This window comes from Neolamprologus multifasciatus, chromosome 20 (assembly GCF_963576455.1).
Source record: "Neolamprologus multifasciatus chromosome 20, fNeoMul1.2, whole genome shotgun sequence".
NCBI lineage: Eukaryota > Metazoa > Chordata > Actinopteri > Cichliformes > Cichlidae > Neolamprologus > Neolamprologus multifasciatus.
Window position 1 is genome coordinate 7,400,148 of NC_140458.1, and position 24,363 is coordinate 7,424,510.

The following is a 24,363-nucleotide window of genomic DNA, read 5'->3' on the forward strand; positions in this document are numbered from 1 at the left end:
GTGGGTGTGCCACTGCATTATGATGACAACTTTAAAAATATATATATTTCTACCTCAAACTGGAGTCGGTTACAGTGGTTTATCCTTGTGGCGTGTAAGCTCCGCCTCCAGTGGGTTAACCATTACGTCAGCTGAGTGGAGGTGAGTGCGTGCAAAGCCGCACGCATTCAGTACATTCCAAACTCCAACTCCCATGCAGCTATGCGCCGTCTTTAAACTACATTACCTACAGATCAATGCGTTGCGCGTGCGCAATGGACTCAAATCAGCAAAGGGAACTACAAATTAACGGCAAGAGGACTACATATTGTCGGGGACCTGCGCAGTAGGAACCCAGAGTCCTTTAAATTGTTGACTACTGTACGTGCAAAGATGGCAGCTCAGGTCGACTTGCTCCGTGCCAAAGTAGAAGACAAAATGGTAAGGGATCGTCTGGAGCGATTCATGAAAGAGAAGAAGAAGAAAAAGAAAAGGGACTTGTCACCGTTGGCCGACAAACGGGAGAGGTCTGAGAAAGAAGCGAAAAAAGTGAAGCTCCATCACCACCATCATAATCATAAACATGCAGAGCACCGGATCCATCAGCCGCATCAGCTGCAGCAAAATCCCAAGCCCCACAACTTCAGCACGGACAAGCACGTCCTGCACAGCCACCATCACAATCACAGCCTCGCCAACGGCACGAAGAAGCCAATTTTTCCTCCGCCTCAGCCGCGAAAGGTGCCGGAGCAGCTACAGAAGAAGCAAACGGTGCCTTCACAGCCACCTGCGCTCTTCACTTTCACGCCTCTCAAAGTGGTCAAGGCCAAGCCCCAGGAATTCAAAGAAAAGCCCAGGGATAAGGACCTGAAACTAAAGCTGAAGAAGGAAAACGAAGAAGCAAATGTGAAACACGCCGAACTGAAGAAAAATAAGGGTGAGCTTTGCTATTTTCATTTATTTATTTATTTACTTTCGTTTAAAGACTGTTGGCATTTTAAGATGGATGTTGGGGGGATCTGAATGACAAGTAATGGCATGTACTGTTGTCTTGATTACAACAATTTGTTTGCTGTTAAGTAGTGCAATTTATGGAGTAGATATACAACCGACCTAGTGTATATCCTTTGATAGTAAATAAGAAAAAAAAGAAGCAATGAATAGTAAAACTTACAGAAAATATGTCCTTGAACCTCCCTTTAATCATCATTGCTAGTCTGCTGCATTATGGGTTGACGAAAGAACAATCAGAGCAAACCACAGCTTTTTTATGCACATCCTTCTTTTCTAACTTTTAGCTGCTCATTTACTTGTAGAGTCAAGGCCTCACAATGAGAATGGCAAGTCTTTAACACTAGAAGAATATCTCCTTAAGAAAAAAAAGAAGAAGAAGAAGAATCATGAGGATGAACACGGTGTCAAGAAGGTTCGACACATGCACAACAAAGCCGTTCAGACTGTATGCTCAGGGGTTGGAAAAGAGCCTTCTCTGCCTGGCAGCATTAAGCATGAAAGCAATCACCATCCCGGCAGAGATGCTGTCGACTACCCGGCCCACCTCCATGCTCTCAAACAGGTTCACGCCCCCTTCTTCTTCTCCCACCAGGACCACTACATCCGCAGCTCCTGTCTCCAGACAGGAACACGATATGGACGCTTCATACATGAGGAAAGGCAACCCAATGGTGGGGGGTCTATCTTGCACGCCTATGCTGACGAGTTGGCCTGTCTTAGTCCGGCTGAGATGGAGTGCTTTGCCCAGGAATTTCTGAAGCTGGCTTTTGCCGAAAAGCCTAAAGGTGCAGCCTCATATGCCTTGTCAGTGGTACACAATGCAGCTGCATACCTACCGGACTTCTTGGACTACTTTGCCTTCAACTTCCCCAACACGCCGGTCAAAATGGAGATAATGGGCAAGAAAGACATTGAGACTACCACTATTGCCAACTTTCAGTCTCAGGTATGTGAAAAGGGCAAAGGGTTCTCTTGACCATAACACAAAAAATGTAAACAGAATCCCTCGTGACTTCCATAAACAAATACAGTACAGGACACTGCTTTGGGTGAGCAGAGTGGTTAGATGCTGATCAGCATGAATTTGTGTTTAAAAGATTAAAAAAAAAAAGGCTGAAAAGAGTAATTTCCATTATGAACTAACTAAATGTATATTGCTTTTAATAGATGTCTTAGTGTAAAGATTCCTTGTCTTGATGCATTCTCAATCATCCAGGGAAGTAAATCTCCAAAAGTTGTTGTTGTCAGTGGTTGTTGATCAATGGTCATGAGAATTTGCATAATTATGATTAAGGAACTGACCTCCCAGCCCATTGTTCCTTCAGTGGGCTGGTTTCAGTCATTATGCAAATGCACTGTTTATAAGATATGGGGAAACCTGCAGTCAGCTGAGACTGAAGAAGTCACTTGGATGAGTGACGAAATGTTTCTCCCACAAAACGCTACGTCCAGATGAACAGAATCAACTTTTGGAGATAAAGATTCCTTGGTTTTAATCAACTGACAGTACAAAACCCAGATAGAAGTACGAGAAATTCTTGTTCTTGTGCTATAATATCAGAGCATAAGTGGATTTATGGAGGGGATAGTTTTGGGAAGAGCAAATTTAAACTTGCAGAATATGTTGGGTTTTGGGGGGGGTGATTAAGAACATTTTGTGTCAGAGATGCAAAAACATAAATGGAGTAAATTAGGTTACAGCTGAGATTATGTGTCATGAATGAAAACTATCAGACTGCTGAGTGTTTTTAAGTTGTAGATAGCATCGCCCATGATGGCAATGAGTTCCCCCACTCCACCAGTGTTTATACATCAGGTGCAGATACTTTTTCTGGTGAGATGCGATACACTAAAACGGAAAACAAATTTTAGATAAAATCAATATTGTTGTGAGTCAGAGCAAGTCTTAAAAAAGCCACGATCTTAAATGAGGTACAAAAATATTTGCCTCTCAGTAGCTGTCTGTGTTTAATGTATATTAAACTGCTGGTGGCTGGGTGCGTTTGTTCTCAGAGGGCACTTACAGTCACAGTTGTTTCATGACGTTGCAAATAGGGGTGGGTTTTGATGATCGATTAAAACCGATTCTGGCTTGATTAATGTGATATCGATTCATTAAAATCCTGAATTGATTTTTAAATATAAATGTATTTTGCCCGAAATGCCAGAATCTCAAGTTAAACCTCGCAAACTTTCTACAACCATAGGCGGGCGCTTTGTGTTTACGTCCTTTTTGCGCTGATTCTGAAGCTGCAGGTTTTATCTCTCCAAACAATATTGACTGAACCAGCAGCAAAAGAAGATCCAAACTATGCTTTACATAAACATCGTCACGAATTTCCTCTTACTTTTGCTGTTTTGCTTCCACCATAAAATCACACTTCACGAGCTCTCTTTCTCTCAGGAATAGTTTCCCATCTAAAAATCTCTGTTTTTTGCATTATTCGCTTACTTATTACCCACCAGTCTATGGTGTCGGCCGCTGTTTTGTTTTGTTTTGGTTTTTTTAACTTACTTCCGACAAGAAAGCCTCATTTCTGCCGTTCAATACTGAACAAATGTAAACTTTTTAAAATTATGCAAAATTGGAAAATGCTTAGCTGTGTCTCTAATCAAACCTCTGTAACTTTGCTCTGTTTCACTTCGTTTTTGACTGCACAATATTTTTGAGGTCATCTCCTATAAAAAAAAAAACCCAGACCAGGAAACCGCCTTCATGTTTTTCTGTGTTTTATCCTCAGTTACTTTGACACAAAGGAATCTGCTGTGATGCTTGCACCTTTGATAAAGTCTCACAAGTGTCAACTTTCTTTTTATAGATATCGGTACATATCAATATTTTTATAAGTGATCAGAATTATAATATTTCAGATTGTCTGAGGCAAAATTTCCCCGACTCTGATCGAATCAATTCGGGACCTTGTGAATCGGACTTGAATCGATTCTAGAAATCAGTGATACCCAGCCCTAGTTGCAAATTGATTTGTTTGGAAAAACTGCAGAAAGATGAAACTGTGTCAGTACATCTGCAAATGTGTGATGCTGAAAAGGATACAGAGCTCAGCAGTTTGTCGTCTCACCACTGCATAAATGCACAAAAAGTTTTTGTTGTTGTTGTTTTTACGTACTACAGAATTTTACTAGGTCATTACATAAAACAGCAGTGTTTATGTTGCTGATCACGTCTGTGATTCATGAAGCGTTTGATCATTTTGCTACAATGACTGTAGTCTAGTATATTTTCTATGCATTTATGTGCTTCTACAAATAAAGGTGTGACTCACAGATTACGGTCTGTAGTGTCTCGACTAGACACACACGGGCCAGAAATCCATTAGAGTGACTTGTGTATGGATTTTCCCCCTCCTTTGAATAGGCTACCAGGTGATGTGTGACTGAGTAAATCGAATCTGTTAGCCATAAAGTGTCACTGAAGCTTTGTCGCAATCATTAATCTGTGATATGAGAGTGCCCATTCTTCTTCAGGCTTTGACATTTAACAGTCTTGTGTCTAAATGCAGTATACAAAGACAGTAAGTTAGACTGTAGCACACACCCTGAAATATATTTAAAATTTCTGCTGTCCTAGGTGAGTCGGACTTACTGTTCAGGGACTTACCGAGCAGGACCCATGAGGCAGATCAGCTTGGTTGGAGCTGTTGACGAGGAAGTTGGAGATTACTTCCCAGATTTCCTGGACATGCTGGAAGAGTCACCATTTCTCAAGGTCAGAGGAAATATTAGAGTCCTAATAGATGGAAGTTTGTAGTCTGCCTACATGGCTCACACCGCACTTAGGTTTTGTAACAATTGTGTTTTTTGTAACACATGCTAAAGAAGTGGGACAAGAGTATGCATACATTGTTGCAGCCCTTTGTTCCATAAAGTTAGAGTAAGCAGTAGGTTGTAAAGTACTGTGAAACTAGCTACTTGGTTCTGTAAGGCTGCAGTTGGACCCTTCTCATGCTGTATGTGCCCTAACCAGTAAACATTAGGTCACTCAACATTAGCACTAAGTGATTATTTTAATGCTAACATAAGAAATCGGATGAATCCAGAGGTATACTAGAGCCTTATGTGTGCCATTATTCATCCAAATAAATTGAGAACAACATGCATTGTGTTGCATAACTAACAATAACTGATGGTGGCTCTAGTGAAAGCTTAATGGAGCACAGAAAATACAAATATAGAGTTCTGAAGACTTCAGCAAATTATTGCCTGCAAAAAGCAAAATATTGCATATGAAAAATGGCATTTTTTTTTCATTTGGCCTTATTTATGAAATCCTAAATGGTAGGGACTGTGTATTTAACCCTGGAGAACCCATGGGGTCAGAGCCAACCCCATTGGTTTTCTAGAGAACCCATGGGGTCAAATTTGACCCCATGGGTTCTCCAGGGTTAAAGGGGTTCTAAAACTGAACCTGACTTTCCAATGATTATTTCAAATTGAATATGCTTGAAGCCTAAAGTACAGGAAGCAAAAACTTGTTGCAGTACTTACGTTCTGGGTCGTAGACTTGAAGATGTTGAATACAGTATGTTTCTGTCAGGAATGTTAAGAAGTACCGACACTCTATGATCAATCTAGTGCTAACGCATTCCTACTGGTTACAAGTTGTTACCACCATCCTCCAGCATTACCCAGCATATACAGGGCTCATCAGCAAATTGCATATGCTTAATAGGCTGTAATATGACGCATATCAAGGTAAACTTGATGCCTTGATGTTTCTTAATGTTTGTGTCTGTGTATATCATCACAGATGACCCTCCCATGGGGAACCCTCTCTAGTCTAAAACTGGACTGTCGCTCTCAGAGTGATGATGGGCCGATCATGTGGGTCCGACCAGGTGAACAGATGGTGCCCACTGCTGACATGCCTAAGTCTCCTTTCAAACGGCGCAGGTACAAGTTCATCTGTGGGTTTATCAGTGTATATAGGCAAAGTATTCATGATGTAACCTCTGGTTTTCTTGTTCTTGTGTGTTTCTTCAGGTCCATGAATGAGGTAAAAAATCTGCACTACCTACCGAGAGCCAGTGAACCCAGGGAGGTTCTCTTTGAAGACCGGACTAAGGCCCACGCTGATCATATTGGGCAGAGTTTTGACTGGCAGAGCACTGCTGCTGTCGGTGTACTGAAAGCAGTGCATTTTGGAGAAGGGTGAGTATCTCTTAAATAAAGATGATGCGACAGCAGCACCTCATGCCTCATGATATGTGAAGTGGGAAAGTAACTTTTCGATATACTTTGCTTCTTTTTTTAAAATCTCTTACAGGAATAACCGGCCGCGTATAACCAAAGATGTAGTGTGTTTTGATGCTGGGGACTTCAATGAAGTTGTCCAGAGGCTGCAGCTGGATCTGTACGAACCTCCAGTAGCTCAGGTGAGACGTGCAGCTTTATAGCAATGTGTTTTTGTTTTTTTTATATTATAGCGGGTTTTTTCTTGTTTGCTTTAAAATAAAACCGCTATGTGTCTTCGTTCTTTGTGCAGTGTGTTCAATGGGTGGATGATGCGAAGCTCAACCAGCTGAGGAGGGAAGGCATTCGCTATATCCGCGCCCAGCTGTGTGACGATGACATTTACTTTATCCCAAGGAACGTCATCCACCAATTCAAGACGGTGTCTGCAGTCTGCAGCCTCGCCTGGCACATCCGCCTCAGAGAGTACCATTCAGAAGACGCGACCGCAAAGGAGGAGCAGCAACCCAACGATCTCAGCCCCACCTCTGGTCGAGTGTCGTTTTCCTCCCCTGCCAGGCCCCATGCCTCCATAACCCCCTGTGCAAGACCACAGGGAGACAACATCCAGGGTGGGGTGGCTAAAACTGAAGAACCCGAGTTCCAGAGGCCAGCAACACCTTCCCAGGAAACTCAGCCAGCCCCTCCACAGCCTGCTAAATCTGCTCGCCTCCCAACAACATACAAGGATCCCCACCATTTCTTAGCACCAGTCCGCCCTGGATGTACACCTTCGAAAGAGCCCAGCCTTCCGAAAGCTCATGGCCACACCGCAGACTTCCCTGAATGACCTTATGCCCCCATCTACCCCCACAACCTATATTTCCCCCGTAAAGGAATTTTGGACTTGGACTGACATTTTTGTCAATCAGGAAGCTTTTCGACTTAACTTATTGTTCATGCTTTTGTTTTTAATCTTCAAATGTTGTTTATGATGTAGTCACATTTTTTCCCGTAAGTCCAATTACATAATTTAATGGGATTGTATAATACAATTTCTTATTTTATATTGCTCTCATATTCACTGTAACGCTTCACTGTTTTATTCAGAAGCTGTGTATGATGTATAGAAACGATTATTTTTTAGACTGACATAATTTGTCACATGCACATGTTTTAATATATGTTGAATGTTTAGCCTGTTTAGCTTCCATATCATGGAAGAATTGAAGTCTCAAAATGCTTGTGGATTGATTTAGAAGCTTGAAAAATGTAAGTATAGAAGCATGATACTGATAATTTTTTTTATTAGTTTCAGTGACCGATGCAAAGTGAACTAATGTTACCTTAAGAATACTGTGGCTTCTCATTGATAGACTGAGTTGTCAAAGTCCTGCCAGGCCTTTTTTATTTGATTTAAAAGCTTGGGAAGAACTGGACTTTTTACATTCATCATGCCTATGGAAATAATAATTAGCTATTACTTTTATTATTTTCAAATGCCATCTTTTAAACTTGAGTATAATTTCCTTTAAACTAAGCAACATACAATATATTACAAGCACTTAAATCTTACTCGTCTGCTTCATAAGTTGAAGTTTGGGCAGTTCTTTATTTAAAAACCATTTTATACAGCCTTTTTCTTACTGTTAATACAGTTTTTTGATATTTATTTATTTTCTTAATATCGAGCTTAACATATAAACACAGGTTTATAACCAGTGATGAGTATTTAAGATTATGACCTAATTGTAAAAGCACTTCTAAGTGACTAAGGAATCACATCTATTGCGCTTAGCAATAACAATTTGACTCTTTTCCTCATGTGTGGAGTTTGTATTCAGAATTTGGAATGTAAATATTATGTTGTTATTGCTGGGAATATGTTGCAGCTGTCTTTCAGTCTCAGTTTAATTAAAATTCCATTCACACTCTTATTGTTAGCTGATAATGTCATTATGCTGAAGAAGCCACTTTGTAGTGAGTTTGATGTGGTTGCAACTATGTGGCGTCAGAAAGTGTAAGCCCCCCCCCCGCCTGCACAGGGTTGCTCCAAAAATACTGCTATCTGTCACAACATTAGAACTACTTGCCTCATAGTATGCAGCTCCTGGCACAGCACTGTCAGCAATCCCAAAGGGTCTGTGTCTGTGGTCTCTGGGGATCAGGCTATTGCATCTCACAAATGCACAACTATATTCGAACCTGAAGAGTTTTGAGGCCCAGTCGATGCCTTGGGCATTTTAATCTGTTCAGCCACTCCTGAGCACTTTTTGTGTTGTGTCAGGGTTCTGCTCAGGGAGGCCCATGCAGCCTTTTTTGGAGTGGTACCATCCACATGAATACCAGAATTATTTCCTCAAAGCCCAACACAGTCAGTGTTATTTCTTTGCGTCTCTTTAATGCTGTGGCTAATAGGCATATAGCATCGTAGCTTTGATCACGTTTTAGAGTACGACGAGTCTCTGAAAAACCATTCTGTTGTGTTCTAAATTTTGTTCCTGTGTGAAGGAAGTGATGTTGTTTTGCTGCCTTTGCTATACCACTGACGACATCTTAGTGCCTTGTACTGTATGTAGTAAGCCTCATTTAAACCTGCAAGGTTTATTTGTTGAGTAGGATGGTAAAATGGGGAGAGGCTAAACAGCCATAGTGTACCATGTTTTTGTTATTTAAAAAAAAGTTGCTCACATGATCCTTTTGCATTTGCATGATATCCAAAAGCAAATAATAATAGCATTATCGTTTTATAGAAGATTAGGCCTTTCATATCCCAAACTAGGAGAAAAATGACCTTTTTTTTTGTCAGAAATGTGGCTTTCACGTGGTCTTAACTTAATAAATCGATGTAGAAAAAAACACGCCATCACAGCCCTGACATATCAGGGTTTTGTCATTTCATGTTGCGATGCTCTGTGTGCCAGAAACATGGATTTCTGTTGTTTGTAATGTGATCTAGTCTTGTTAAACAAGAGGGGGGAAAAACCACAATTAGAATGCATACTGTCAATATTTTTTAATAAATAATTTGTGTGTAACCAGTGTATGTAATATAGTTAAGCTTTACAGTTGCAACATATGCATATTAAATATGCATATCCAATGCTCCATTAACTGGACATGTCTTTTAAGGTGGTATTAGTAGTTTTTAAAACATTTAAAAACTGCAGGTGGTCATGTCAAATATGGCAAACAGACGTTGAGTAACGAGCTCTATTTCACAGAAAAAGTCAAGTAATGAACACAAAGTAGCATACCCGTTTCATGTTATGCTGAAAGCATAAAGGCACATATCAAAATATATTTCTTGCATGCCAGATTTGACAGCATTGCTTTGAGCTTTAATGCAAGAAGTGTTAAAACTTCTCACTGCTTACTTCTGCACACAAGTTATTCTAATGACTAGCATTCCTGAGTTTGAACTTTCAAGTCATTCATCTTAGTGGCTGTCCATGTTTTTCTTTTAAAGCTACTGTTTTTTTAATTAAAATCCATTTTTGTTCATAAATCGTACGTAACATATTCAGAGCAGGTAACAAGACTCTCCTGTTGGGGGTGCTCTAGTGCTGGTGCTTGTTTGATCGCCACTTAGGCCTGAGGCAATGAGACGAATCTTCTAGCAATGCAATGTGTCACTGTGACCATCATCAAAAACACTTCTACTTTTTATGTTTCCAGAGAAGTCAGACCCAAGTGTCAGGATATTTCCTGGGGCCTTTCGGCTTTCCAAAACGGTTTCCAAATCCTGCGGGTGATAAAAATGATGTTATAAAGTATTACGTGATACTGAAATACATATGATTGGTTACAGTATATGTAGGCCTACCAAACTTGAACACTGAAAAAACACTGCATGGTTGAGATGACGCTCCAGGTTGAGTAGGAGGCAGTGGAGGGGCAGTTTTTGCTGAGGATATGAGAATTTACAGATCTATTAGTTTAAGCTTTTTGATATCAGGACCATTAAAAGTTTTATCTTAGCATACTTACGTCTTTGTTTGTGTTTAAAAAATCTTAGACTCTAGGCAAAGGAAACAAAAACACAAATTAGAGCCGATATCCTTTCAAATATCCCTGAAACGTGCAACTATGTGCTTGTATAGCTTACGTTTACCTTTGTTCTACTCATGGCCTTTTCGCTGTTTTTGTCTGATTTGTTTTCTGATTTCTCGTTGTTCAGGGAGGCTCTGCGGTTCACATCACAGTGTTCCGCTTGAGCTGATTAACACAGAAGCAGAAAGAAAATGAAATAATTTGTGTTTGAAATTTCGCCAAGCGCCACCTCTAACACGATCTGCTTTTCACGTCACGAATAATCCCTATGTTGTGAAGTCTTATAGCAAAGCACTTGGCTGACAGATTTCCATGCAAGACATATACAGAGGTCTTCTAATAACAGTGTGTGTGAGAGAGGCTACTGTGTATTTTGTTTAACGCCTGAACCAACTCACCACTTCCTCCTTCAGCTACAAACACAGTAGGTGGAGCGATCGGCTGAACTACAGCTGGGGGCTCTGCAGTGGAAACACAATGATAAACTACACCCAGCACATAAAGAAGCGTTTAGATTAATCATGAATAAAACAAGTAGCAATTTAAAAGTCAAGCTTTCATCACTTGTTTTATCATATCATGCTTCCCAGTGGTGAAAATAAGCACTCCAACATTTTCAAAGCAACAAACAAACTTTTGACACCATTTAAAATCATCAAACAGTATTTTTTATGTAACATTAAATCAGTTTGGTCACTGGACTAAACCGATTAAAATCCAAACTTGTTATATAGTTTCCGTTCCCTACTTTGAAACAGTCTGAATAAGAGCTCTGTGTATATGTAAAAGCCACACCTCCCACTGCTCACTAGAAACCACAAAAAGCTTATGATTATGATCAAATATCGCTATTTATACTCTTTCAATGGAAAATCACTTAATCTCACATCTAAAGAGGGGGGTATCATCAATCATTGAACTGAACAACCTACCTTGTCTTGAACTTTTAGGTCGAACACTCTGTGGGGAAGTGTTTAAAAACAAAAATGTTATATGTCTTAGGGAACTTATCATTTTAATCACTGTTTTGCCTGTTTGCTGTCTTATTTAGAACAGCGTGTTCTATTGCTTTGGAGCTATTTTACCACCATTACCTTGCTCCTGCTCATGACAGCATCGTGGAAATTCTTGGGCTGAGAAGTGCCATCCCACTCAGATGATATACCCACCCTTGTTGAGGGGTGCACTATTTCTAACAGTTGTGGGCAAATGGCGGTTGGCTCGTGAACTAAACAAACAAAAAAACAAATTTAAAAAAAAAAAACGCACAGACATCGAGTACTGCTGTTCAAATACACAGCTGTAGCTATCGCTGCTATAAGCAGGTGATGGTATACTCACTTTCATCCGTGGCGAGGATGAAGGACTGTCGAGTTCTCTCTGGAAGGGGAGGTGTCAGACTGCGCTCGGCTGCACAATCAAATACAAGCAAATGTTTACATTTCTTATTAGGTAACAGTTACCTCATTCACTGTTTTGCATGCAAGTGTTTTATTCTAAAACAAGACTTGAAGGCAAACTTCAAAGCTAGATCGTACCTTTGGCAGGCTGTGGGGTAGACGGAGAGTAAGTACAGTTTGAAGAAAGGTCAGGATCATTTACTGGTCCTACAGTACAAAAAAGCAATGCTATATAAATCATCGCAAAGCACATAGAAATATCCTGCTAATTGTGAGAATTTATGAAAATGTAAAATTTAATTTTTTTTATCGTTGTAGAATTTTACAAAGGTATAGTTTATTATGCTGTTAATAATAAATCAAATCTTACCTGTGAAGGTCATTTTCACTTTTAGACTCTACAAGAAAGAAAAGTAACCCACAGTTATCTATATCTACATCTCAGAAATATTTCCAAAACAGTATACATTAATTTCAGTTTTATTTTAGATCATGAAATCTAACATCAAGTGTGTCGCTAAATGACTACTTTAATTATAATGACCTTTTAAATATTTTTTTAACTCCTCTTTCTCTCCTTGCAAGCAAAAGTTTGTTTGCAGAACTAAAAGAAAGCAAAAGGGAAACTACACAACCACTAACCATGTACAAACACAACAGGGATAACACTCAGCAAAGCATTTATTCTTACTACATCTATACAGTTACCGCTATTGTTTTGTAAGGGAAATGGTTTTGAAAACGGTAGTGAATCAACAACGTGAGTTATCACAAACCTTGACGTGTGTCATTGTGACATTTCTGGGTGTGACATCGCACCCACATGTTCTGGGACGCACATAATTACTAATAACTACTGTAAATGAGTAAAATGAATAACACATACAAACTGATTCCACAAAAGCAGTAAATGAAAACAGAAAAGATTAAATAAATCTCATGAACTCATATTTTATTTGCAATAAAACATAGAAAACATTTTAAATGTTTAAACTGAGAAACGTCCCACTTTGGGAAAAACTATTAGCTCATTTTGAATTTGATTCTGTATGTATAAATAAAACTGGTAACTAGCAACAAAAGGCAGGAAAAACAAGAGGTACTAAAAAGAACACAGTAGACAATTATACAAATAAGTCATCACTGTTGCTAAGATTACTTAGCAACAGTGAGTACCATGACTTGGAGGAAAAAGGAGCATATTTTAGAGGCAGAATTAAAGATGGCAAGAGGCTCGCCAATCTGCAAACAACTGTATCTACAAGCACATTCAGAATGTTGCTCAGTGTAAAATTGTATAAATATTTCATCATCAAGAGCGTGCAAGGGACAAGGCTGAAAATCAACACTGGATGGCCTCGGGTGGCACTGCATTGAAAACATGAATGGTTTTATGTATGGTTTAGGACTTAGGAACACAAAAATCATAGTCTGTGAACACAGTTTACCACACCATGCACAAGTACTTGTTAAAACTCTATCATGCAAAGAATAACATGCACACGTGATCTAGAAAGGCCACCATCCTTTTAAACCAAAGCTCGTTTAAAAGGCAATGTGGAAAACCGTTCGTAAATATGAAATTCTTTCTGGAGAGCATGGATGCCGTGTCCTCTGAACTAAAGAGAAGTGGGACCACGTCCCTTGTTATCAGCACTCGGTTCAAAAGTGTCTCTGATGGTACAGGGGTGCATTATTGCCTATGTAATCGGCAGTTTGCCCGTCTGCAAAGGCACCATCATGGCTGAAAGGTGCATACAACCCCATCCCAACATTTTTGAGACATGTTGCTGCAATCAAATTCAAAATGAGCCAGTATTTTTCTTCAAATGTTTGTCTTGATTTGTTTTCTGTTTTCTACTGTGAATCAATTATGCGATTCTGAGTTTTGCAGAACATTGCATTCTGTTCTTATTTGTACTTTACACAGTGTCCCAAACTTTTACGACTGTGTTTATTGAAGCTGCAAAGCCTCGTGAGCGAGAAACCCAAAAACCAGTTATCAGTCTAGTGACTGAGAATAACCGCAGTCAAGAGTAAGAGCTATCATTTATTTTAAGCTCTGCATGTATTTCAAATAATATAAAAATTTGACAACGTCTATAAGTCTCTGGTTTGGTTAGAACGACCAGTTCCTTAATTTGCTGCAGCGCAACACTAGAGATAAGCGAGATAACCTCCTGCAACACGTTTTGTTTATAGATCACAATGACTAATACAAGAAAGCTGCTTAAGCAACCGGTAGATTGATTATATATTTAGTGGACTGTTGATTCTTTCTTTTTCTATTTCTCAGCATTGCTGACACATTTTGCAGGAATTCTGTCTAGAGAATTCTTTCTTACCTTACTCCTCTCAAAAGATTTCCTCTCATTCTGAAATGTAGTGGCTCCAAGATTTGAGTTGCCAAACCATTCTGAAGACATTCCTATTACATTCAGGTTCGCCGCTGGTGCGACTGCTGGTATGACCTCTAATTTCTGCTCCACGGGAGCTGAAAAGTCAAAATAAGCAATTTCGTTAATCAATTGTCTTTTTATGAAAACGGAAATACCTGAAAAAGCTTTTTCATTTTTTTTTAATTTACTGTTTCATCATTGAGATTTCTGAAATGATGAAGTTACCCTGATCAATTGCCAGCTCAAAAGATTCAGGGGTTCTTTCTGGAAGTGGGGGTGCAGGTGAGGGGGGACTGCCTGGAAGTAAGGAAAAGTATCATAGTGCATCAATAATAGTGCACTTGCTGAATAACATGATTGCAATATGAAGGATTTTGATCAAATAAGATCTTATTGCAAGTGATCAGTAGACGGTTGATGCATTGGAAACTGTGTGTAATATGTTGCAGACATCTACATACTTAATAGGCTCATTTTATTTTCCAGTTACATGTTCTTACCGCTAATTTCTGTACGTGCATCAGCAGCAGCATCGTGTGGAATAACTAATAACCTTTCAAAAGGGTCAGCTACCTCTGAAAGACAAAATTGCAACATGTTGCATCATTTAAGTAAGCATCCCTTAAGCTAACAGCTCATATTCCAGATGTATGTTCACTATGGGCCCTAACCTGTATCCACAGCCAGCATGTAGGATTCTGGGGTTCGTTCAGGTAGTGGAGGAGGGTCTTCTCCAGAAGTACAGACTTCACCGGTGTCTGCAAAAACAGAAAAATCAGCTGCTATTGTCAGTGTTGCTCATCTTGAAACTAACACATGCACAGGCACTAGCACTGACCTGAAGCAGGTGAGTTGACCTCCAGAGTGTGGTCATTCAAAAATAACGAGGGTGCACTGAAAAGAGGGCTAAATGTCCATTCTGTGGTCTCCTCAGCAGCACCCGTGACTCCCCCATCTGATGATGGAGAACTCAAACCGGTGTCAAAGTAGGGGTCCTCCACCATTGAACAAATGGCTGCTGCTATATCTGGTGAGGGCTGACGGATCAGTGACGGTACACTATCACTCTCTGCAATCAATTCCTCTGCTGAAGGAATTCTCTGATTTGCATCCACCATCCAGGGTCCTTCATTCAGGTCCTGGGGAGTTGACTCAGGAGAGGTCTGGAACAGAGGCCATTGTTGCTGGTCTGTGTGCATGTCCTTGGCGTTCAAGAAAAGTAGGTTTTCTGAAGAAGCCAAAGGACTGTTGTACTGTGGTAGGAAGGCCCGTTCCTCATCAAGCAGATACTGAAATTGTGGCAGAAAACCAGACTCCTCACCTGGGATAAAGATCTCAGAGACCTTTAAGAGGAGAATGAGTTGCATCAAGAATAGATTATTGATTATAATTTGCATGTAAATTCAGCATGCTTGTAAAATATTAATGTTCTCAGCTCCGTTTAATATTTTGTTTAACAGTAAATAAGAGAAGTGTACAGCAACCGTTTCAACAGAGCACAGAGGTGTCACTGCCTTCTTAGTTAATTTTCGAATCTGCCAGTTTGATGATTTTCCGCTTTGATCATGTGACTAGATTCTATTTTAATGTTGCTGAAACCACAAGAAAGCCTGCCACATCTACTGTTTCTGTTTCACAGATTCAGATGGCTGTGCTTTTCTGTGTGCGTTGATGAAACTCACGACCGAAAACCGTGTCGTCTCTGCTTCTAGCTAGTCTCTGTCTAAGCTCACTAACAATAATAAATCTCTGGTTACTTACCTCGTTTTGGAAAGTCTGTTCATCTACAGACTGCAAATATCTCTGAAATAGTAACTTGATGGTTCTGTAGACAAGGTCATATTGTTCCTGAGATTAAACAACAAGAATTTGTTCTGTTAGGAAGCATAACTTTGGGGCACGATTCACGAAACAAAACGGACCTTAACTAGCATTACTGTTATATAAATTGCTTGAAATTTGTTTTTGTTGATTGGAAGACTTGTTAGATGTGATGGTCTGCATTATATTAAAAAAAACATCAGGTACCTTGGTTTGAACTAAAGATGGTCTCTGGGTTCTCATGCTTTGAACTAAATCGTAGATGCTGAAATCTGAAGTGATCATCTATAAACGAGCACACAAAAGTAATGGAAAGGTAGGCAATTTTACAGTTAAACGCATCTGTCGTACAAAATGTACAGCAAGGCAGAGAAGAATAGCTAACCTGTTTCTTTAGGAGGTTCCAGGTATAATCAATGACACACAAGGCTCCTGTTCTACCACAGCCAGCACTGCAAATACACAACAGAAAAACGTCACATTTTTCAGACATTTTCAGTATAACTGCTTCTTCAACTATGCTATACTTGCCCTACATATATGTAGCATAGCTGAGGAAGGCTTTAGGTATGATGATACCTTTAATGGCTAAACCACAACCACTGCAGCAATGTCTGTAACTATTCACAGCTTACGACTCCCCTCGTCAGCTGAATTAAGTACAAAGCTCTTTCTCAGGACGAGAAAATCAATGAAAACTGGCGCAATAGAAAAAATAAAACTTTAATAATAGTTTTAGCAACCATGTTGTGGTGACCTGTCACAGATGTGGGGTGGCTTCGTGATATGTAGGTTAGGTTATATCTGCTACAAACTCAACAGTACATGGCTGACTCATCATGAGGAGTGTCATGGTTTCACATGTTAATAGTTTCTGAACAGTTTAGTTAAGCATAAGCATATAAAAAAGTATAATATGTATTTATGTAAAAAACTAAACAATCAGTATGTGACAAAGTAACAGTATGTGACAAATCTATACTCGTTTGTGTTTCCTCAGAGGGAAAGTATGATGCAGAACTGGAAACAATATGATACAAATTTTCTACACAACTGACAAGCTCGCACAGGTGCAATCCCACATGCCCCAAGGTTTTCTATTTGGACTTATCTGAGTCACAAGCTCTTGCTTTAGCCATAGTGTAAGTGCTGGAAAATTTTAGGGGGAAATGTCTACATATATACTTTACAACCTAGTGGGGTTTTGGCCAACCACCTACAAACATTTCCTGTTAAAAGAATAGTGTCTAACCTCAAAGCCATATTGCTGGGGACCTGTACACGTTGCCCACAAGCAGTACAAACTCGATCACAACCAAAAGCACAGTTCTCCTTTGATTTGCCTTTTTTTCTTTAACATGTTAGAAAGGAGCGATGGCATTTCATACAGTGTGGTCGTTTCTGCTCGTGCACGTACTGATAAGATAACAAAGCGATTTTGAGAAATATAAATAAAGGATAAAAGAGTGACAACAACCTCAATTTCTATAATGGCTTCATGCTTTACTTTAAAAGAAATTGCACGCGAACTTTCAAACTATTTAAAAACAAAAACAAAAAACAACGTACAAGAATAAAAGAGTCACGTTTTCATTTACCTTGAATATTTTTTTCACGTGTAGTTTCATTTTTAGTTGAAATCAATTGAATTATTTCTTGAATCCAGTTAAAAGAAATACTTTCAAATACTTAAGAGAAGACCAACACCATATTCTGATTTCTTTGCATTAAAAAGCAACGCAATCTAATTTACATTATATTTAGAAAATCAATCGCTACAAAAATTGACCCCAAGCTGTTGATTCAAGTTGTCCTGAGTGACAGGATGTGAAATTTAAGCATGTGAAACCAACAGTGACAAAAGCCTCCTTTCAGTTGGACCGGTCGGTGCACCTTTTCCTTTAAAGGTTAAACTGTGTACATTCTGATTCATTTCTGGTTTCGCCAAACAGCATCAAGAACATTTTTCTTAAGAACAATGAACAGAGCTTCCAACAATATAAGCATTACTTATTAAAAAATAAAGATCAGCTTTGCAGCTCATTTTGGGCAAGAGAATCCACTTCACTCATATGTTAACAGGATGTATATTATGCTTAAACAACTTAACTCCAGCCATGCAGTAAGTTCAAGTTCTACTCAAATGCCTGACCTGCAGTGGATGCAAATAGGGATGTCATCATGGGCTTGATAAGAGCGCATCTCATGCAACATGTCCAGAATGGGAGGGATGGAGTCCGGTACTCCGTGATCTGGCCAGTTGACATAGTGCAACTGTTTCAAGGTTCGGGAACTCTGAAAATAATTCAAAGTATTGTACACATTTAAAGTGCAAGCGCACATTAAACTTCATAGTTATATTTTTGGGTTCAAACCCAACTGTCAAATACGACCACAAACGTTACGCAGGCTATAAACAGTGCTTACATTGTGATAGGTCAACCTTAGAGTCCTGGTCAGATAGTCTCCTTTGCTTTCTTCAGAGTCCTGCACAAAAAACAACGTTTTTCTTTAACCTAGATTATTGATCTTGCTGCTTACAAAATTATGGTAAAACAACGTAAGACGTAAAAGTATAATTAGGTATAGCGTATGTGCATGGCATACAGTACTGGTCAGTTTACAGAGATTCATCATGGGTGTGAACGGTAATTTGGGGCTTATTTGTGGTTTTTACTAATCTCCACAGGCTCAAATTTATACATAAAAAGTCAAAAAATCCTTTAGCATAAAAAGAATTTGCTTGACAGCACTGGTTGGATTGAACAATGCTCAGAACAATGCAAAAGTACAGTGAAAATCTATGGAGACCTGTAGATTTACATAAAAAGGGAAAGTCTTTTTTAAAATTGTAATGAACCGAGTTTTACGTCGCCACGGACTGAGAGGCTGCTCACCAAGAAAAAAGCCCTGCTCTAAAATTGACCCCTTAAATCTTAAATGAAATTTACAAGTGCCCAAATAAACAAGCCAAAGGCCTTTGGCTTAGACGTTTTATGGTCAGACAAGACAAAGGTTAAGCCATTTGGCCACAATGACAAAAGCTGAGGTTTTTTAAATTTAATGATATCTAATTTGTGGACTGTGATTATAAGCTATGCTAAGAAACCAACCAATTTAAATCAACTCTACCAACTCTGTCAAGAAGAGTGGTCAAATATACAACCAGAGTTATGCCAAGCTACAAAAAGCAAAGCAAATCTGGGTGAGGTGCAACTTGCTAAGGGACATTTAACCAAATATTAGTTGTATGTATTTGAGACCGTATGAATAATGTTGACCCTGTGTGGATTAGAGAAAATCCAATGTTGAGCAGCCAGTTTTTGTTTTCTAAAGTAGTTAAATATACATGTAGGTGTCTAAAATTCAGTATAGCAAATACTATAGTATAGTATATATTCAGTATAAGTTTTTGCATCAGATCCATTAACCTATTCATCTTGAAAATATGAATAGAGAACAAAAAGTACTCACACAGTAAACTTTAAAAGGCTCACAAACGAACGGCTCCTCGTGTTTCTGTGGCCAGTAAACCTCACACTTTTTCTAAACAAAAAAAAAAATCAATCATACAAGTGTAACAAAAGTACTTTCAATTTAAACAATACATCAAATGATAATAGTTAACAAACTGACACCAGGCTGGTGTATAAACAAATATAGAGAAAATTCTGTATGGTGGGGAAAAAAAGTGGAAAGCAGAGAGAAGTTTACCTTTCCCATCTCAAACTCTCGACAGGCCATCACGACAACCTAGAATCATGAAGATGTGTAAAAAAAAATTAAACATTTTAAAAAGATATGTGAACTGGGATGGGGATCTGTATTTCAGCTACTGTGGCCAAAGTCACATTTTTTTTTTTTATCTTAATTTAACTTTCAACTGAAGAAATAAAGCAAGTTGTGCTATCTTAAATGCACCTTGTGATGTAGACCTTACCTCTATCTTGTATTCCCAAAGCATCCTCAAGAAGTCCACTACTGTGTGGGCCAGAGGACCCTGAGTAGCAATGTAAGCCTTGGAGTTTGACACTCCCTGCACACAAAACACAGCAGTTACATTTGCACAAACCATATTTCAGTCGGGACCCCCGTGGCCAAAAGAAACCAGTTATCTCTAATGCAGCAACTATTTGGCAGCATATACCTCCCCAGCCTTCCACTCACAGATGTTGGCAGAGAGAGCAGCAGCAAGACTCAGAATGTAGCAGAGATCAGTGCAACCACAGATAATGTTAAAAAGCTTAGAACAGCATAAAAAAGAGAAGCTGGGGTACAGTTGGTTTGTAAAGTGGCCAATCCACTGTGGCCAGGCTAAAGCAGCCTAAATAGTGCACTTATGACGTTTGTCAATGAAATGTGTAGAAGCTGAGCCATCAGTGGATATAAGCTAAAAGGGACCTTGTTCTTTACCTTGAGGAAACTGGCGTTGATGTAGTCTGTGTCATTTTTTGATGTGACAAGAGTAAGCTTTACTCTGGTGTGGTCAACTACAAAAAGAAAAATATGTAGTTATGAATGTTGGAAAACCTAAAAAGATTCCGAGTGTGCTTTACGTTCTCACCTTGTGGCAAAAAAAATGAACAGAATTAGAATAAAATAAAGATGAAAATATAATAAAATATGTTAATGTTTGTAAGCTTTTCCGTGGATCTAGTCTACCTTGTCTAATTTAAATAAATATAAGAAACTTAAGTAGATCTGTTGATCAAATTTAATTTACAATATTAACTAAATGGAGCATTACATACTGTTTATATTGTTTTTTTGGTCACTGGCACAACACTATAGGTAATAATATACTTTAAAACAAATCTAGAAGTATTCCTTTACAGTGTTAATGCAGTAAACTGTAAAACTGTTGTATTTTTATACATTTAAACAAGCTTACAGGGCAGAATGTCCTTGTATCGGTTCTTCTTGATGTTTTCCTGCTTTTCTGCTGTTTTGCTCGGATACGTCTTGTCCGTTCGGTACTTTGTTGACTGACTTTTCAACCTCTGAAAAACACAAAAAGAAATGTAAATGCGTTGCATTCATAAAGACTTTTCATCATAGTTCCTGGAAGCCATCTAAATGCCAAAGAGCTATTTTTGTCACGTTTTGCTGATGTGTCATACTGAAACAACCTCCAAGCTTATATTGAGATACGGGTATCATGTAAATGCATCTAAATTGTATTTAATTAGCCAAAACAGCAGATGGGTAATATGAGTTTCATGGTAGTGTTTTCTGTGCATTTACTGGAAAAGCTCTTTTTTCATAGTGCAGATGCTTGAAGGTCATTAGCAACTGACACAGGAGAGTGAGTAAAAAGTGGGCATATAACCAGCAAATTACATGTGACCAATTGCACATTGTCACATGTGGTCAGTTTTTATGTGATTCAGCCTCAGACGAAGAATCTGTGACTCATTCGAGTTCAAACTGACATGATGGCTGACAAACTGAGAGGACGTCGATTCTAAATCACCTAAGCGGAAGCTCGGACTCTCAAGTTAAACTCACGTTTGTGCTTGCAGGACTTGTTGAGACATTGGTCTTTTTGTTCTGAGGCCAGTTGAGGCAGATCTAAAAGAGTCTGCTAAAGGACTTGAAATACATCTGCACTTCTCTAACACTACAAAGTGCTTTTTGTCCTCAGAGGAAGTGATGCAATGGACTCTTTCCTCTTGAGTGGTTGGGGTGGCAGCAGTATGACAGCAGAGGGGCAGCATGTGAAGCACACAGTGCTGTCTTCAGGCACCGCCATGTCACTCATCACCATGGCAGCAGACCACAGATGATGTCACCCTGGGGTTAACACTTCTCAGGCACAATTTAGTATGTTTGCGTGAGTGTGTTTGTCTCTGTGTGTCTCTGTGTGTGTGTGTGCGTGGTTGTTGCTGCTGCTAGTCGTCGGTCGTTAAGTGTTACAGGACTTTTGCTTACACTTCTTCCTTGTTGTGCCTTTAGTGACAAGCATCAATACAAAGAGGAAGAATGAAAATGGCGTTGGAACCCTCCGAAAAATACCAGTGTGGTACTTCCCTCAGTGTGATGTCTTTTGTAAAAAACCTAAAAATCGGGAAGACTAAGAACTTTCAGTTTCGCCGTGCTTACTGTCAATATAAAAATACAACTTTTTTTTAGCGTGTGAATGTGAAAACCATCGAGAAATACAGCATGTCTTCTGGGTTGAGAATTTTTAGCTGTACTTCAACAAGAGGAACATTACTGTTAACTCACCACAAACTCCCCAGCAATGCCGTTGGGTGCCTCCTCAGCCGCAGCCTCCTGTCTTTCCAGGTCATCCAGGAAGCTTCTCAGAATCCTGACCTGCTGGTCCATAGCTGGATCTTCACTGTGTGGGATAGGGCAGTTTTCATAGGCATTTCATGGCACCAAGGTCCTTGTCCACAGGTCATGGATAGGCTTGCTAAGCTTGGGGACAGGACTGAGGCTGTTACGTTGCTCCGCTACAGAGCACTTCTGTATTGTAGCTCTCACATGAAGGAACTGGTGTAAGGGAACTTCTAAACTGTCTTACAGAATGTAAGAGGAAGCTAACAGGTTCTGTGGTCAGATTAAAAATATTGCCGCGCCCCCTGTGGGTTTCTCTCACAGGGTCCTAAAGTCACCCGGGTGTTCTATTGCATAAATATGTAGCAAAGGGGATGGTAGGGGAAAACAAACATATATTTATGCACATAAACAGTCAAAACAGGTGATCTTGATCAAAATTTGAGTGTAGTGCAGGCAGTTGTACAATATTTTAAATACACAAGCCAAGTGGAGGAGAAACGCATGTAGGGATAGAGCCTAAGACAGAAGAAAGAGGGAGTGCAAGTGTCAAAGATAATCACCCTTAGTTGCTGAGCAGTAATCCACTCAGAGCTTTGGGAAGTCTTCATGTACCCACTTTACTGTACAGCAGACATTTTTGTAATTGAAGTGAGACAGGATGATAAAAAAAATCTTGTGAATCTCAGCTAGCACAAATTCATGCAATTTGTTTAGTGGTTAAGCAACAATACTTTTAAATTCACAATGTGTGCATAAAAAGAGTAGTGGGAGGAGCTATGTTTTCAGGAACCACGGGCAATAACTCACCCGTTAAAGACTTCCCTTTCTTAAATATACATAAAAGCTCACTGTTGAAAAGAGTGTGGCTTAAAAAATACAAATGAAAAAATGCATTACTTACCAAAGTGCTCCCGGGCGTGGATGTTGCCTCTTTTGTCAGTCAACCTTCAACTAATGCTTTTGTCCGGGGTGGCATCATGAAGAAGTTCTGACAGGACATTGCTACATTTAGCAGGTGCTGAGCGCCACATCAGTCGAACAGTGACATCTAGTGGCTTTGTAGTAAACTAACGGAGACATTCTGACACTCAACTGAATGTTACATTAGTCACCGGTTTACAGTATATATCGGAAAAATATAACTGGATAATATCAAAGCATCCAAGACAGACTAGCGAATAACAAAAGGTTAAACGAAGATTTTTGCCATGTTTTTTCCAGTCATAAAGAATCAAGCATCTGCTGTGCAAATGTATTTCATGCCCTTAATAATCAACATCCGTCCGATAAACTATGACTAACTAGATTAAAGAAATGGGAATTTCTTACCAGATGAAGTGAAGTGCAGCTCTTATGTGGGAGGGTTCCCACTCTTTCACTTCTGTGTCACTAGTTAGTATTGCTGCATGTTACACTCGTGTTCAAGGCCTAGCATAGACGCAAAAGCATTTATGTAACCCACAACGCACCTACAGGAAGCTAAGATCACCACAGTCCACCTCTACAGTTTCCTGATTGTCGATTATAGTTGATTCCAAACCTGACATCAGTATGAAGGTATTGTACCTCGTTTTGCTTTTTCAAGGTGAGTGAGCTATAATTTAAACCTTCTATGAAAGAACTTACTAAGCTAAATCCTTTCAGCACCTTAATCATCATTGTTTATTTTCTCTCTCTCCCACGCTCTATTTTTGTAAATATTTTTTTCCACTTCCGTTCTTTGTGACTTTAAACTGTAAAATCACGGCTTATTCTAGCATCATGAATAAAAACTCTGATTTCATATCAATATTTTTCAGTCACAGTAAACTTACTATTTCATATATAAATCCGTCATAAATTTTTTGGTATGTGAAAAAAAATGCTGTTTCACTTTCATATCCTGGAATTCATTAAGATTTAAAATTTTAATTAAAACATACAAGCCTATAAAAATTCTTGAATGTACTCCTCATTGAAATATTCATTTACGAAGAAAAGCATGTTTAAATTAACATGTTTACCTTAAATTCAATTAACACGTCAACTATTTTTAGGAAACATTTTTCGTGAAAGGTGGAATAGAAACATATATATATATATATATATATATATATATATATATATATATATATATATATATATATACTTTACATAAAATTTTACTTTAAATGAAAGAAAAGTGTTGTAAATGCACACAGGATGTTTGACTACACCTACCCCCAGCTCTCACGTACTTATGA

The 24,363-nt window shown here is 39.0% G+C and overlaps 2 protein-coding genes across 6 annotated transcripts; one reads left to right on the top strand and one right to left on the bottom strand.

Annotated features, from left to right (window-relative positions):
- The first annotated feature begins 80 nt into the window (after positions 1-80).
- rsbn1 (round spermatid basic protein 1) lies at positions 81-9,221 on the top strand. Of its 2 annotated transcripts, none has more exons than XM_085144764.1 (7): positions 81-916; positions 1,278-1,939; positions 4,583-4,720; positions 5,762-5,904; positions 5,995-6,162; positions 6,278-6,386; positions 6,497-9,221. In XM_085144764.1, exons 1-7 carry the CDS (start codon positions 373-375, stop codon positions 7,031-7,033), a joined length of 2,301 nt encoding a protein of 766 aa, XP_085000890.1. In that variant the 5' UTR covers positions 81-372; the 3' UTR covers positions 7,034-9,221. The 2 variants fall into 2 exon arrangements, with proteins under 2 accessions (XP_085000890.1, XP_085000891.1); XM_085144765.1 differs by having other exon boundaries at positions 1,296-1,939.
- On the bottom strand, positions 9,181-23,836 carry ptpn22 (protein tyrosine phosphatase non-receptor type 22). 4 transcript variants are annotated; one of them, XM_085144759.1, is made up of 28 exons: positions 23,471-23,836; positions 23,043-23,129; positions 22,085-22,199; positions 20,748-20,856; positions 20,270-20,346; positions 19,797-19,892; positions 19,571-19,609; positions 19,331-19,402; positions 18,284-18,343; positions 18,009-18,151; positions 16,242-16,308; positions 16,064-16,141; positions 15,797-15,883; positions 14,874-15,378; positions 14,707-14,793; positions 14,536-14,610; positions 14,261-14,332; positions 13,982-14,130; positions 12,007-12,034; positions 11,775-11,843; positions 11,578-11,646; positions 11,331-11,464; positions 11,169-11,196; positions 10,635-10,721; positions 10,298-10,401; positions 10,174-10,204; positions 10,010-10,090; positions 9,181-9,928 (listed from the first exon to the last, which is right to left on the bottom strand). In XM_085144759.1, exons 3-28 carry the CDS (start codon positions 22,184-22,186, stop codon positions 9,867-9,869), a joined length of 2,511 nt encoding a protein of 836 aa, XP_085000885.1. In that variant the 5' UTR covers positions 22,187-22,199; positions 23,043-23,129; positions 23,471-23,836; the 3' UTR covers positions 9,181-9,866. The 4 variants fall into 4 exon arrangements, with proteins under 4 accessions (XP_085000885.1, XP_085000886.1, XP_085000887.1 ...); XM_085144760.1 differs by lacking the exon at positions 23,471-23,836 and having other exon boundaries at positions 23,043-23,202; XM_085144761.1 differs by lacking the exons at positions 23,043-23,129; positions 23,471-23,836 and adding an exon at positions 22,702-22,996.
- Between the last annotated feature and the right edge of the window lie 527 nt (positions 23,837-24,363).

Excerpts from the sequence above, each read along its gene's own strand:
- rsbn1 (XM_085144764.1), top strand. The coding sequence starts at position 373 with ATGGCAGCTCAGGTCGACTTGCTCCGTGCCAAAGTAGAAGACAAAATG. Across the intron at positions 4,721-5,761 it reads AAGAGTCACCATTTCTCAAG|ATGACCCTCCCATGGGGAAC; the intron begins GTCAGAGGAAAT and ends ATATCATCACAG. Across the intron at positions 5,905-5,994 it reads TCTCCTTTCAAACGGCGCAG|GTCCATGAATGAGGTAAAAA; the intron begins GTACAAGTTCAT and ends GTGTTTCTTCAG.
- ptpn22 (XM_085144759.1), bottom strand. The coding sequence starts at position 22,186 with ATGGACCAGCAGGTCAGGATTCTGAGAAGCTTCCTGGATGACCTGGAA. Across the intron at positions 16,309-18,008 it reads CCTATTTGCATCCACTGCAG|TGCTGGCTGTGGTAGAACAG; the intron begins GTCAGGCATTTG and ends GTGTATTTGCAG. Across the intron at positions 16,142-16,241 it reads GGAACCTCCTAAAGAAACAG|ATGATCACTTCAGATTTCAG; the intron begins GTTAGCTATTCT and ends GCTCGTTTATAG.